We start from the raw sequence: 15371 nt of genomic DNA, 5'->3' as shown, positions 1-15371 counted from the left end.
AACAAAACTGACAGGTAAGTCCCTGCCCTTGGAAGCTTATAGTTTATCAGAAGGAAGGAGACAATAAACAAGCAAATAAACAGACACACAAATAGGATCCTCATCGAAGCAATGAGTGCTCTGCAACAAGCAGAATTTTTTGTTAGTTAGTAGCCAGGGGGACTATTTCAATTGAAAGGGCAGATGCCATCTTTGTCATTTAAAATTCACAAGAAACGCCTCAGGTTAGTTAAAAATCCCCATTTAATGGGCAGGGTATCTGAGGCTCAAAGTGGCTAAGTTCTGTGTGACTGGAACCTCCTCGAGGTCACACAGCAAAGTGAATGGGAAAACAGGGCTTCAAGTCCAAGTCAACAGACACCAAAATCTCACACCCAAACACGTGGTTTTTTCCATCATATCACACTGGGCCCTGGGCCATCGCTGCTAGAGCAGAGGAGAAACAGATGCAGGTGGGAGTTCAGGGTGTGAGGTCTGGGCTGCTTGCTGCTCTGCACCTGTAACCACATGTCCGAGAGTCCTACAAACAGCCAAGGGCACAGCAGTGACCTCAGCCTCCAGGTCTGCCCTCCTCCTCTAATTGAGATGTCAACCTTCTGCTTCATTCCCTCCCTTCTTGGACACCTGGCATTGCAGGGCTCTCCACAGAGACAGCTGATCTCACCCTGAACCTCCATCACAAAAACATAAACTGAGGTTGCATCAAGCAGGTGAGGGTCCACCCTCTCCACCCTCCCTTCCTCTTCTTCCCCCCTCATCTTCCTTCTCCTTCCCTCTGCTTTCTACCTCCTTTTTCTTTTCCCTCCCTACACCTCCCTCTTTCTCTCTCCCTCTGCCTCCTTCAGCCTTTGAGATGAAAGGGCCAATTAATCTTGCTGCCACCACCCCTGTCTGCTAAGCTGTGTACTGGTCCACAGGCTTAGGTGTTCCTACCAGGACTGCCTGCGCAGTCCCTGGAAACCATGGCTAATTGGTAAAAGATTGCATTTGTTTTCCCGCAGCCTGAACATTTCAAAGAAGACTCTGCCAAGTCCAGTGAACGTCTCCACTCTGATGCATCCATCACCCAGCAGACCACTGAGGTTACCTGTCACCCAAAGGGTGACGTTCAGACCTGCTGCTCCTACCTTGACATGTGGCTTTGGGTGATTGAGCATCACTGGCTTAACCACATTCACACTCTCCAGCAGCACAAAGGGGAGAGCATCTGATTAACATGGTGCAGCCTTTATTTATGTAATTTTACACAAATTACTTACTTAAAGAGAGACTATGCAGGTCTTCTATTCTAGGGAAGTATGCCATGTACCTTTGTCTTTTCTGTATGTTCTAGAAAAGTTAACCATCGATGAGATGTTTACATGTTAAGTCACATTTTAAATCGAACACAGGCCAGCCTTACAAATCAATATGCCGCAAATCTCTGAACCTCAGTTTCCTCGTAAGAAAAATGGGTTTAATAATGTTTCCCCAGCTAGCTTACAGGACTGTTGAGAGACTTGCGGAATGAAATTTTAATTTTGTGGCTGCACTTTGTAACCTGCAAAGTACTTGACTGCATTAAAGTAATATCATTAAAATGAAGATGTAGTTGGCCAACCAAATTACCACCTCCAAATGGAAATTCTGTGATAACCCAATTTTCATGTATTTGGCTGGCTAAGACAAGGATTGTACTTGTATCTTTTTGGAATCCAGGCAGGCAGGGATGGCATCTCGCTGAACCTTCTGAGACTTGGGGAGCACTTTGTGGTTGCCCCTGGCTACGACTTGCTTTTGGCAGTAAAGAGCATCCTGTCTGAGGAGGTCTATTAAGATCTTAATTTCAGGGCACCAGTTAGCCTTGAGACCCCAGCCTGTCTTCATGATCAATCTGAAATAAGAGCACAAGAATGAATGAAACCACTTCCCACAGCCTCCTGAGGTATGGCCCTTGCATCTTGGAATATTCTCTGTCTCAACACTTGAGTTGTAGGGCCAGACAGACATTTGTATGGTTCCTCATCCAAGGGAGAAGCCGCTTACTGTGCAGTTTTTCTCTTTGTACACAACATTTTGAGGCAAATGGAATAATTGCCCCTGGGGAGGGAGTTAATTTTATTCAGATAACATCACCAAATAGCAAGATTTGTGGCACATATTTCTGAGAAAACGCTCAGCAGCAGTCAGATGCCTGTCTGTGTTCCTGCTCCCTTGGGATTGCCTGCAGGTAGAGTCATAGCTAACTATGGGAATATACGATAATGGAGATGCAGAGTGTGGTTTATAAATTATTTTCTGATGCTGTTTATGGAGGATGAGACTATAGTTGGGGTGGATGATGGCGGGATGCAAGATCAATAGGAAATATGTCCTCATCAGACACTCCAAAGACCTTGGAACATAGCTACTTCTCTCAAAGTCCAGAATCAATTCATCACTGATACACTTGTACTCAGCATCCCTTCTGGATGAACCATCATGTTAGGAGACATGGAGGAGACCCCCAAATACTTCCCACATAGACCAGGAGCTCTCACTTTAGTTGGAAAGATAAGATGTTCTTGTGAATAAAGATAAGAGCCCAGAAGAAAGACAGGCAGGAGGAGGAAAAAGCTAACACTGTCCAATCTCCTGCCAGGACGAGGCACTTATTTTATCCTATTTGACCATCACCATCACAAGGTAACACCTTCATCTAATTTTATGGATGAGAATACTAAGAGCAGAGAGGTAAGATGACTTTGCTCCAGGTGCCACAGCAGCGGTCAGGGGCAATAAAGTGTCCGTTCTTAGTCTGCTTAATTTTGATGGGGCCAGAACTGAAGTTTTCAAATTGCCTTCCCTACTGATTTTGTAAGAGATAATCACCAACTTTAGAAAAACAAAATAACACTTGGCTGTCCTTCCTCTTCCCCAGTTCACTGAGTGGGGGAGGGGAGTGCTGGGGAACCAGCTCTAGACTTGAAGCTTTAATGTCCTTTTTGGTTGATAAACCATATTTCTAAGCAAATAATTCCTCTTGTCCATTTGTGTTTTCAAGGCCAGATCTCCATCTCTTTCCTGGCTGAATGCTCCCTTCCCCCACCAACATCTTCCCACGTTCCTTAGCTTCTTCTTTCTCCCTCTCCTTCCCTCCCCTTACACACACACACACACACACACACACACACAATCAGACACACACCTTCCCACCACACACCCATATGCAAAATAAAATTAGAAATACCGCCTGACTCTCAAGGTATTTAGGGAATGGAGATCTTCAATCAATACAGCCAAGTCCTCCATTCCCTCCCTCCCAAGCCAGGGTGAGAGGCAGGCAGAGCTTCTGAAAAGGGTCCAGACAGCCATGATCTTGACACAAACAGGCTCTAAAGGAAAAAAAAAAAAAATGACCATTTGTGCTTTCCTGTGCCTGCCCTCTGGCCATCAGGTCTCACAGGGCTGCCAGATTCTCAGAGGCCAACACCTGGTAAGCTGTTCTTTTGCTTATACGTAAGACCCTTGCAGAACACGAAAAGGTTTCCTGGTTGTCTTTTTCATTTTGATGCCTACCGTTAAAATGCAGAGAAAATAGTATCTGATGCTTCAAAAATATAGGCTGAGCTGATAAGCATATTGTCCTCATTTTAAGGGCTTATTCTTGTTTTAATCAACCAGTTGAGGAAGCAATAAACAATTACTCGTTTATGATGTTTGCCTTCATCCAGAGGAGTGTAACAGGGTAGTGAGGTGATCTCTGACACCTCAAGAAGCCGAGGTGGTGGTGGTGCCCATATTCTAAAACCCTCTCTGCTCCCTCCAACCTCCATCTGACACACACTGGCCAACTGTCCCCACCTTCTTGGTGCCGCTTGGTACCTACCTCAGACTAGTGGGGTCAGAAAAAAGAAAGGAATTAGGAAGAGTGAGATGGAGCCAAGACTCCAGGCAGACGCTCCTGGTTCAAGCTGTTCAAGCTCTGTGTCTGGATAAATGGTTCAGTTATATCCCTTTCTCCCAAGTCAGAGCTCCCTCTGGGTCTCAGGGTGATGCTGGGCTGTGTAGAGGCTGAGAGCAGCTACATTAGTTCAAATCCAGGCTCTGCCACTTACCCGCCGTATGTCCTTGGGCATGTGAACTTAGCTCCTCCGTGCCTCAGTCTCCTTATCCATACAACGGACGTCACAGAGCTTCTGCTGAGGATGAACAAAGCTGCCTCATGCTAAAGGCTTAGCATAGTGCCTGGTTCCCAGTAAGGGCCCAACAAATAGAGTCAATAATTACAAATGAATGCTCTAATAGCGTTCACCCTGTGCAGGCACGGTTTAAGCTCTTTACATAGATTGTTGTCATATAAGCTCACTTCTCTCTTTTACAGATGGAGAAACTGGAATCTGAAGATCACCCAGCTGTGAATGATGGACATTCAGACCCTGGGGCAGACAGGCTCCAGGGTCGGGGCTCTCAAGCCATCACCACAAGGACACTGATCTTCAAGGGTGGTCGCCCCCCAGGGAAAAGCTGAACTCCTAATCCCCTCCGATTTCCTCAGTATGAGAAGGACGGGAGAGGATGGAAGGGTCTCAGCCACAGTGGGGAGGGAAGGAGCAGATGACGATGAGGGAGCCTCCACATCAGGGCTGAACCCAGAGCTCACAGCTGGACTGGTGGCTGAAGTCAGGCGGGGAGCCCCAGCCCGCTCCAGAGGAACGAGGTGGGGGAAGGTTGGGGAGGGGAGCAAGTCCACGAAGCTGAGCGGGGTGGCCAGAGCGCCGCCCCCAGGAGGGAAGGGAGGGTTGGCGGGGCTCTGGGAAGGGCGGGGTGGCGGGGGGATGCCCAGCTGCCGTCCCCGCCGCCTCTTGGCCCCCACTCGCCGGCGCCCAAGTGGGAGGACGGCAGCTACCCGCTCCCTCCTCCCGACACCCCCGCTACCTGCCCGGTCCCCCAGCGAAGCGTGAGGAGGCTGAGAGCCCGTGGGGCCGAGCCCGCAACTTTGCAGCCTCGGGGAGGGCGAGAGCCGGCGTCCGGGGCTCCTCTTGTCGGCGACCAGAGCACGGTGAGTTCCTCTCCCCACCCGCTCTGCGGCGGCGCGGGGGGCGGCTTCCCGGGCGCCTGGGAGGCGGTGGCCGCCCAGCCCGCGGCCGCCCGCGCTGTCTGTCTCGCCGGGGCCCCGGCTGTGCCTCCCTTCTCGGCGGGCGAGGCCGGCGCCAGTGCTGAACGGACAGCTCCCCGCGCGCTAGGGCCGCCCGGGCGTTCCCCGCGGTCCCTTCTCCCGCTCGCGGCTGGGGCTGCGGCCGCCGGCCGTGCGCCCCTCGCAGCCCCCAGCCCGTCCTTCTTCCCGGCGCCGCGGCGCATCTGGAAGCTGCTCCCGCGGCCCCCCTGGCGACCGGCGTGGGGAAGACACTTGCTTCTCGCCGGAGCCTGGGTTGCCGGCACTCTGGGGGTGGGCAGAGCCGCCGCCGCCGCCGCAGCCCCCCCCGGAGCGTCTGGCGGAGGGGCGGTGAGGGGCCCCCAGAGACCAACCCCAGTGGTCTCAGCCCTGCGCCGAGACCCCCGCCGCTGACAGAGGCCCGCGGTCCCTACGGCGGCCGCCAGTCTCCTGGGGGCTCCGGCACCTGCAAAGGCGACTCCAAGGTGATCAGTCACCCGATTGGCACGGGACAGCCTGGACCGAGGCCTCATGGCATTCGCCCATCCTGGGTGCAACAACCCTTCCTAGAACTTTTCTCGAGTCTCAGGCTCGCCTACTCCCGAGCCCCTGGAAAAGTTCTCGCGGGCGCCCAGAATCCTATTTTTCAGTGGCTTCCGAAGCTGGGCAGGAACCGGGACTGTGAGGGGCGAGGGGGGATAAATGTATTGGTGCGGGGCTGCAATCCGCGGCGGGGGTAGGTCCGCTGAAAGGCTGGCCAAGCAACCACTTCTGTGCCCGGGGAGAGCTTGTTGGCATCGAAAGGGTTTCGGCGGCGCCATCGGGGTTGTTTGGGTTTCTCGCACCAGGAGGGCGGGAGGCAGGCGCAAAGTGGGTGGCGGTGGGAGGGGGCGCAGGGGGATTTTAATTTCGTCGCCTCTTTGCCAAGAAATAGCTAGGGCAGTCAGCAGTCAGAGAGATGGACTGAGCAAAACCAGCTGACCCTGGTATTCCGGTGTGCCCCCCCCACCCCCGCCTCCTAAATGTGTGTGTGAATGTATTGATTGTTGTCATTGATTTTTCTAAGAAGCCAGGTGGCAGCGGCTGCTATGTGTACACTCAGACACACACAAACACAGATACACAGGCGCACACACAGATTACACACATAGAATCACACACAAGGAACAGCCCCCCACACCCCATGCAAACATCAGGGGACCCACAGGCACATGTACCCCCAAAGCTCTTTGGGGTATGGGTAAGGTTGCTGAGTACTGCCCAAGATGAGGGGTGGGGCAGAGAAAGGGGAGGTGAAACAGGATCGTCAGGAGGTCATTTCCATCTGCCCCCACCCCAGATCTTCTGCTTTGTCCTCCTAGGGGTCGGAGGGAGAAATCTCAAACCCAGGCACGTTTCCACTGCCATAGAGGAGAAGAGCCCTAGCTCCCCTCCCCCACCCCATCTCCTACAGACTAGGAACAAGCCCTTGACCTAGCCTTCCTCCTGCCTGACTCCTGGGGGGCTCCAGGGTGCTGAGGTTGCTCAAAAATGGAGGAGGCAGACACCAGGACGTAGGGCTTGGCCCCCAGAGGCCATGGTGATTTCAGGGTGTCATGCCTGCTGGGTCACGGTTAGGGAGAAGAGGAGGGGCGATCTGAGGGACGTGGATTTTCATGCAGCAGAACAGACAGAACTGGGGAGCACCCTAGGGCACCCTCAGGACACTGCGGTAAGTCTCCCTCTCCTTGGACCCTTAGGAATGTGATCGAGGATGCTGGCCCTGAGGCTGCTCAACGTGGTGGCCCCTGCCTACTTCCTGTGCATCGCCCTGGTGACCTTGGTGCTGCAGCTCTTCCTGTTTCTGCCCCGCATGCGTGAGGACCCCACAGCCGCCCGCCTCTTCTCGCCCGCCCTGCTCCACGGGGCGCTCTTCCTGTTCCTCTCCGCCAACGCCCTGGGCAACTATGTCCTGGTCATCCAGAACTCCCCGGACGACCTGGATGCCTGCCAGGGGGCTGAGGCCAGGAGGGCCCTGTGCCCCCCGCCCAGCACCCACTTCTGCCGCGTGTGCGCCAGAGTCACCCTGAGGCACGACCACCACTGTTTCTTCACCGGCAACTGCATCGGAAGCAGGAACATGCGAAACTTCATCCTGTTCTGCCTCTACACCTCGCTGGCTTGCCTCTACTCCATGGTGGCCGGCGTGGCCTACATCTCCGCGGTCCTGTCCATCTCCTTCGCCCACCCCCTGGCCTTCCTCACGCTCCTCCCCACCTCCATCAGCCAGTTCTTCTCTGGTGAGTGGGCCTTGGCAGGCAGGTTGGGCCCTACATGGACACCTTCCACCTCAACCCTACATTTGCCAGGTTTAGCAAATAATATACAGGATGACCAGTTACACTGTAATTTCAGATAAAACAATGCTTAACTTTTCATTACAAGTGTTTCCTGAATATTGCAGGGGATACATTCATTCTAGTTTTTTTGTTTGTTGTTTGTTTTGTTTTGTTATCAATTTGAAATTTAAACTAACAGGGCATCTATGTCACCTGGCAACCTCCCTCTCCACCCCCATCCTCATTCATTATCTCATTGGGTGCCACTGTCCATGTGCTCATAGAACTGTGGCCATCCAGGTAATACATCTGCTCTGTAGCAGGCAGGGCTGAGTGCTGGCAATCCCTCCATGCAGCCTGGAGGTAGCCCCACGCTATGACCTTCCTCTGCCTGGACGCCAGTCCAGCTCACTCATTCCTCCAAGGACTTTGGCCTCTAAAGATCTTGCCAACCAACTACAGGAGGGTTGACCAGGGTGCTGGGCCAGTCCTGCCCTTCTACCCATTATATTTGACCCCACCAGGTTGTTCTCCGGTCTACAGATGGCTCAGAGCAAAGAGCACCCTGGTTGGAGTTCTAGTCATATTTAATGACTCCATCTTCACACCAGTGTCATGGGACTGGCGGGGCATCTGACCCTCCAGGAGGCTCTTACACCTGTAGGAGTCAGGTGTGTGTGGGCCCTCACACTGGGGTCAGCTAGGCACCCTGGTGAGGGCTGTACCTTGTAAAGTGTACCCCAAGGAGACTGGGGTATCAAGGCCCAAAGGGACCTGGCCCCTGGTGGCAGTTCTTACCACCTTACCTGGCCTTGAAATCTGCCCTGACCTCATTTCCTTTACTTCGCCCACCCTGGCCCTGACTGTCTTGGTTCTTACAATCAGTAGCATGCATATATATATATATATATATATATATATATAGACAGGTAGCCGTGTGTGTATGATGTTATTTCCATTTCTCATGAAGAAACAGACTCAGATGGGATCAAATGGCTGTCCAGTATCTTTATTTACGAATGACAGCCTCTGGCCTGCCTCCCAGGTCTTTATAGACAACACACAACAGCTCAGGACAAATGGTTTGTGTCCTCCCCCACTGGCCTTTCAGGGACAAAGAAAGACAGAATACAGCTACTTCCACTGAGAACCCCAAATGGTTGTGGTATGTCTGGGCTAGATGCTCATATGAAATTCTGCTCTACTCTGGGGAAGCAGCATCTTGGTCTTTCATTGGGGCTGTGGCCCAGTCCTTAGACAGAGAACTTGGTGCCATTTGGCAGTGGGAACACAGAGGCCCAGGAAGGACTCAGCAATGAGGGCTGTCTTGAGGGCTGGTGGTTGAGCTGGGCCCAGAACTCAGAGCTCTCGGGGCCTTCTGGACCCAGGCGGGCGCCAGCATGGGAGGCTGCCGGGGACTGAAATAACCAGGCTGGGGGAGGGCAGGTGGGTGGGTTAGGGGGTGGAGTGTGAGCACAGCAGGTGGAGGAAGGAGGAGAGCCAGAGAGCCTGATAACACTTCCTTTTCCAAGTAGTCTTATTCACATAAAAATGGATGCTTCCTAAGGGAGGATGTTGAAATGGTTTGATTTGAGATAAGCCTGGCCTTGAGGACTGTCCATATGTGCTAGGTTTGGGAGACAGGAAAGTAAGGAAGAGAGACCTCTTGCTTTAATCTGATGGGGAAACAGAGCCAGTCAGTCCCTTTCTTGGGGCCCAGATCCTGGTTCCAGCAGAAGAATAAGCCCCACTATCTTTTACCTCCTCGCCAGACCCCCTAGTAAAGGAGGCCTCGATTTCTAATCTCCAACTGTCTCATCTCACCTTCCTCCTTTGCCAGGCTTTCATCTTTCCCCTTGGAGAAGGGAATGGCAACCCACTCCAGTACTCTTGCCTGGAGAATCCCATGGATAGAGGAGCCTGGCAGGCTACAGACCACGGGGTTGCAAAGAAGTCAGACATGACTGAGCGACTAACACACACACACACACACACACACATCTTTCCCCTTGCCAGCCTTTCTCTCCCCTGCCCTTACACACACCTCCCCTATTCAGCTTCTCCCTCACTTCTTAACACAAATGGTTGAGGCTCCCCCTGACTTCTCATCTGCTCAGGAAGCAGGGTGGATAGGAGGGTGTTAAAAGGAACAAAGTTGCCCAGGCTGACCTGTCCTCAACTGTGGGGCTGCCCCTAAAGCAGATCTGCCACCAGAGCATGGGATGGCTGCGAATGTGGGCCCTGGGGGCGAAAACTGGGATGGGTCTTCAGATGGCTACTGCCCACACACCCTCAGTTGGTGCCAGAGAAGGACTGGCCAGTGACATTTTTAGAAGTTGTTCTTTCTTTTGGCTTTATGGGACCACGCAGGTTGTGTCACCTCTCTGAGCCTCATTCTTCTCATCTGAGAAATGGAGGTGATGCCATCTGACCTGTGTTCATGGCACTTGGAAAACTATGCCAGTGTGGTAGGTGCCAAAAAAATCCAGTGGACAAATAAAAAGGTTAATGTTTGTTGGGCAAACTGTATGTGCTACTCACCATGCAGATCTTATTTCAGCCTATCCTCAGGACAAGTCTGTAAGATAAGTATTATTATATAATTTTTAAAGACTCAGCAACCAAAGGTTAACGAGGATAAGTTGCTTTGGAACACACAGTATCAAACCCAAGATTTGGACTCAGGGCTGCTAGCATCCAGAGCCCATATTCTTCCTACCATACTGCTTTCCTGGGGCTGCCCCTCTGAAGTTGCTTCTTGATGATTGAGCCACTTTGGGAGGGAGGGAGCTTCTTATCCCTGGATGGATGTTAAAGATCTGGGTGACGTTCTGTCAAAGGTGCTTGGTGGGAAACCAGGCTGGAGAGACTGGATGGTGTGACCGTTTCAACCCATTAGGAAAATTCTGTGATTTTCTAAAAGGAGCAGAGCTATTATTAAATAGTTCAGAGGAGCTGAGGCGGCCAGGCTAGGCATCTTCAAACACTTTGAGAGAAAACAGATCCCCAGAATAGCCTTTTATAGCTGCTGCAAGGGGCCAAGGCAAGGCCACAAGGTCTTTTCTGTATGCCTTGATTTGTGTCAGAAAAAAAGCCTGTGGAAAACAGCTTCCGTCAGCCCAGGCTTGTCCCTGAGGCTGCGTTGCAAGGCAGGCTTGTGCTTGACAGCTCTGATGTTCGCACATCCCAGCTTGCAGGCCCTCTTTGCCTGTCAGCATTCCTGCACCCCAGAGGGCACCGTGGTCCCAGGGTCCTTCATCCTACACGTGGCTGCCTGAGCTAACCTGACGAGGAAGAAGTGGGTCAGAGGCATGGCACAGCCCAAAGTGAGCCCTGTCCCACTGCTGTTCCCTGCTCCCAGTGCAAGCCAGCTGGACTGAGCGTCCCATCCCTTGGGCAGTGGGACTTATCTGTCCCCAAGTTTGCCAAGAGAAACTTGCTATCAAATCTCCTAGGGCTGAGGGCAAGACAGGGATGCTAATGAGCAAACCTGAGTCATATCCACATCCTCTTGGTTGCTGGGTCCAGCATTGCTCAGATTGGAAAAGTTTTAAAAGCCCAGCCCTCAGGAATCTGGAAATGGAAGCTAGGGGAGATGAGAAGAGGTCCTTGGGGGTCAGGGGAAACTGGAGAAGGGAGGTATATGGTTGAGATTTGCAGGGATGAGTAGGTTGTAAGGTGGGGTCTCTGGCCAGCACTTGCATCTCACTGGAGGGAGTGGTGGTGAGCTTGCCCTGCAGGAGAGAGGGGCTGAGGAGGGCTTTTGAGTTCTCTGCTAGGCCCACTGCCCTGACGGCTGGGCAGGTGGAGGCTGCCAAAGTTGTAAATCAGCCAGGTCTCCAAGCCCTGGAAAGGAGAAGGAGAAAGCTTGATGGCCTTAGGAGTTAAACTTGAGCCTCTTTTGGAGGTAATCTCCTTATCTGTGAAGGATGCTGAGCAGGGAGGGCTGAGCTGAGTGTGAACCAGAATGCTGGCCACTGGGCACACAGTGTCCCTGAATGATGCAACCCTGTGGAATTATTGCTATTCTACCCACTTTACATTATGAGCAAACTGCAACTCAGAGAGGTTAAGAAACTTGTGAAAGGCCACAGAGCTGGGAGATTCAAACTTAGCAAGGACCGACCACTCCAGCTCGGAAGGAGAATGGTGAATCTCTTACTCAGTGGATGTTTAAGCCAGTCATGCAGAGTGCTGATTTAGAGGGGTTTAATGGAGGTTCAGCTCAAGGCAGGGGGCTAGACTGACAACCTTGGGGGCCTTTTCCAGCCTTAGCAAGCTCTGATAGGACAGCTCTGGTCGAAAGTTCCAGTGGCCATACTGTCCTCTTTTTAACATTGATAATTGAATTATCCTCTGCACTGCCCTGAAGCTCGTGACTTCTTCTTGATGACGAGGCCCTGTTCTCCATCATGCTGTCACTTTCCTGAATCCTCCCAGCCAGTGCTCACAGCTCCGAAGTCAGCAGGCTTTGCAGTCCAGACAGTTGCCCAAGCACCATCTCCCTGTCCAGGGTCTTCAGCTCACCCTTCTCTCCTCCTGAGAAAACCCCCTTCTCCCTGTTTCTAGCCCCCAAAGAGAAGGCAGAGAGACAGATGGGAAGCACTGACCCTGAGCAAAGGTTAGCATCTAGGCACTGCCCATAGGAGTTTCCTTTCCTTCTCCCCCACGTCCCCAGCGCTCCTCTCTCGCCTCAGAAGCCATCAGCACTAAGAAAAAGTTAGGACAACTAGTCCTCTCCCTCGCCACAGCGCTGAGACTGCTACAAAATGTAGTTTCAGTCTCATTCATCTCCCTCTCTCCGGAGCGGAAAGCGCCTGCCTGGATCGCAGTCTCCTACGTGGCCAGAGTGTAAAGTGAGTCTGGTGTTTCCCCGCCCTCTGCAGGAGCTGTCCTCGGTTCTGAAATTTGTTTTCCCCGCCCTCTGCAGGAGCTGTCCTCGGTTCTGAAATGTTCGTCATCCTCATGCTTTATCTCTGGTTTGCCATTGGCCTGGCCTGCGCTGGCTTCTGCTGCCATCAGCTGCTGTTGATTCTCCGGGGGCAGACCCGCCACCAGGTGCGGAAGGGGGTGGCGGTGAGGGCCCGGCCTTGGCGCAAGAACTTACAGGAGGTCTTCGGGAAGAGGTGGCTGTTGGGCCTGCTGGTCCCCATGTTCAATGTTGGAAGCGAGAGCTGCAAGCAGCGGGACAAGTAGCAGGTGCTCCCATCACTCCTCTGCGTGTGTGTGTCTGTCTTGACTCCATGTGAACATGAGACCACAGCACCCCGTCTCCACCCATGACCCACTACAACTTTGGACTGGTAAGGTCCTAGCATCCATCCCTGGTCTATAACACCAGAGAACTGTGTTGGTTCTCAAGGAGGAAAGATGGCCACCCAGGCATTGCTAGGCTCCCCCATGAGCCAGCCTGGTGGCTGATTACTGCTCAGAGGCCTCTGTTTTTGTTTCCGTCCCTTGGGTGCCTGCTTTCCCCCTCTGCCTGGTCCATACACTCTCTACCAAGTCTCCTGTCATCATTGCTATCCGCTAGAGCTTTTCCTTTCAACCCTAGACTAGGAGTGGGGAGCGGATTCTTACTGCTGGTATGATGCTCCCTAAAGGCCTGAAATCTGGCAAAAATGTTTAGAATGACCACGGGTGAGAGGCAGCCAAGTCAGCTCTGCCAACTGCTAGTGAGGTTGGGAAAGGAGGATCGTGTGTCCTCGTCTCTGTGGAACTGTGGACAGTGGAAGGAAAAAAGAACTCAATAGCTTGCTGCCCAGCCCCCAAGTTGCAAGGCCTTTTCTCTGGGAGATAGAAGCCAACAGCCTGAGATTTTCCAGCTGCTGTCTCCTGTCCTCCCCACCAGAGCTGGGCCCCCCAGCCCAGTCCAGGACCTGGCTGGATGCTTCTTTTCCCTGGCACTCTTCCAGCCTTTGCCATTGGTCTCCAAACTCCAGGTCTTCCATAGATGATAGGAAGACAAGGGAGAAGGGAAGGGAGATACTGATGAATGAGAGAGGTGTGTGACTATACAGCCACATAGATGAGGGCATGTGTACATGTCTGTGTGTGTGTGGGGTGGCTGGTGGTGAGGAATGTTGTTACGAAAATAGAGTCAGAATAGGAGGAGAGAGGGTCACGCAGAGATTGGGCACTGGAATATTTTAGGACTGAGAATGAGGGTTGCAAATGGGCTTATTTCTGAAGGACATTCTAGCAGCTAAAGCTGCTCAATGTTTGAATGGTTGCCTGGGGAGATAGTGAGTGTCCCACAACTGGAGGTATTCCAGAAGGGACTGGGCAGTCATCTAATAGGTGTGCTGTGGAAGGAATTTCTGCTCAGGGCCAGGGAAAGGAAGCTCCTTTCCACCCCACGACTCCAGTGTCCTCTTCCTGAGCACAAAAGGACCCCTTGCCAGGTCCGGAGGCAAGGCCTGCTGCAGAGATGCCTGGGAGTTATTTGCTTTCATAGAGGATGAGGCAGGTAGAGAGGGGTCTGAAAATCATGATGCCAACTTTCAGGACCACTGGGTATAAATGCTAGTTGAGGGTGTCAGCATTTGAGATCAGGGGCATGGAGCCATTTCTGGAGCAGGTTGGGGCAGTGGTGGGGAAAGCAAGGCTGGAAGGGGATGCTCAACTCCGAGGAGGGAGACAGGAAGAGTTGAGGCTCAAGAAGGGGGGAGCAGAATATAGGGGTGCAAATAGGAGACCAACCCTGACTGACTCGGGATGAAGGCGCTGCTGTGCGTTCCGGGGCCCAGATGACCAGACCCCTGGGTTATATGAGGGAGTGGAGACAACACAAATGATCCCTCCTGACTGGGTCCCAAGGCCGTTCTGCCATCCAGCCTGCTGAAGCCCAGACTCTGCAGCATCCAGCTGGTGGTCAGCGATCCCGACCATGGCTGCACAACACCTCACAACACCTTGAGCTCTTGAGCAGAGCTTGGGAAGATTCTGCCTTCATGCCTCCAGAGAACTGATGTAGTAACAGTGCCTCCTGCTCATACTTCTCCCTCTTATATTCATGCATTCATTCATGCCTCCTGCTGTATTTATTGAGCACCAACTATGTGCCAAGTCTCTATCAGGCACTGGTATACAACACTGAACAAGATGGTGAGATCCCTGCCCCTGGGAGCATCCCGTTGCTGTCCCCATGCACTGACTCCCACCCCCTGAAAAATGGTTACTCTGCTGTCTCGTTAGACAGCAGGACAGGTCATTTGGAGGGGAAGGATGTGGCAAAGGGGGTGAAACGGGGCTCCCAGGCTTCCAGGATGGAGGGGTTATTGGGGGGGGAGCATGCTCACCCTCAGTTCTGACCACACTGAAGCAGTGGGAGTGGAAGAGGAGCAGGAAGACCCCAAACTCAGGCTTGGAAGCCAGCCCTGCCATGCTCCAACTCCTGGAGGCTCAGCCCTTGTGAAGGAGCAAAAGACAGATGATGCAGGGAGTCATCTCCTGGCTGGTGGTGGGGAGGTTGCCAGGTGTGGGGCTTGAGTAATATTTGTACACATGGCTGAATATTGTCAGTAAAGAACATCAATAAAATATGTGGTTTTAAATTGGATTTGACGTGGTTGCTTTGGCAATGTCATTGGTAGCAGGGCTGGCCAGGCTGGAATGCACAGACACAGTCATACTAACTGCTAAAATGCTGAAGGTAAGAATTAACAATGCTTCTGTCCCAGCAGGTAAATAACCACTGTCCATAATCCACCTCTGCTGTCCCAGCTGCTCCTGCTCCTCCCCTGGGGTCCCGGGCTCTCCTCGCAAGTCAGCAATGAAAAGGGCAATGCCTGGCAGCTGCATGGGACCCCCAGGACCCTGCTCCTGCCCTTCAGCCAGTGCCCATTGTGAGGGGTCAAGGTTGTGCTGTGTGGCTGGTAAAAGCGTGGGCATCACCTGGCTGGAGACAGGTCTGCATGCTAAGATCTGCGGACCCACAG

The 15371-nt window shown here is 52.7% G+C and overlaps 1 protein-coding gene and 1 long non-coding RNA gene across 3 annotated transcripts; one reads left to right on the top strand and one right to left on the bottom strand.

Moving 5' to 3' along the window:
* Positions 1-3212: 3212 nt before the first annotated feature.
* Positions 3213-4985, bottom strand: LOC113899157. The gene is made up of 3 exons (XR_003512853.1): positions 4897-4985; positions 4077-4160; positions 3213-3353 (listed from the first exon to the last, which is right to left on the bottom strand). It is a non-coding gene; the product is annotated as an uncharacterized LOC113899157 (long non-coding RNA).
* ZDHHC22 (zinc finger DHHC-type containing 22) lies at positions 4932-14992 on the top strand. 2 transcript variants are annotated; one of them, XM_027552514.1, is made up of 3 exons: positions 4932-5020; positions 6853-7392; positions 12362-14992. In XM_027552514.1, exons 2-3 carry the CDS (start codon positions 6867-6869, stop codon positions 12625-12627), a joined length of 792 nt encoding a protein of 263 aa, XP_027408315.1. In that variant the 5' UTR covers positions 4932-5020; positions 6853-6866; the 3' UTR covers positions 12628-14992. The 2 variants fall into 2 exon arrangements, with proteins under 2 accessions (XP_027408315.1, XP_027408316.1); XM_027552515.1 differs by lacking the exon at positions 4932-5020 and adding an exon at positions 5389-5598.
* Positions 14993-15371: the final 379 nt, after the last annotated feature.

The sequence above is a fragment of the Bos indicus x Bos taurus genome, chromosome 10 (assembly GCF_003369695.1).
Source record: "Bos indicus x Bos taurus breed Angus x Brahman F1 hybrid chromosome 10, Bos_hybrid_MaternalHap_v2.0, whole genome shotgun sequence".
NCBI lineage: Eukaryota > Metazoa > Chordata > Mammalia > Artiodactyla > Bovidae > Bos > Bos indicus x Bos taurus.
Note: the sequence above shows the minus strand (reverse complement) of the source record. Positions and strands in the feature narration are given on the sequence as shown.

Excerpts from the sequence above, each read along its gene's own strand:
- ZDHHC22 (XM_027552514.1), top strand. The coding sequence starts at position 6,867 with ATGCTGGCCCTGAGGCTGCTCAACGTGGTGGCCCCTGCCTACTTCCTG. Across the intron at positions 7,393-12,361 it reads CATCAGCCAGTTCTTCTCTG|GAGCTGTCCTCGGTTCTGAA; the intron begins GTGAGTGGGCCT and ends CGCCCTCTGCAG.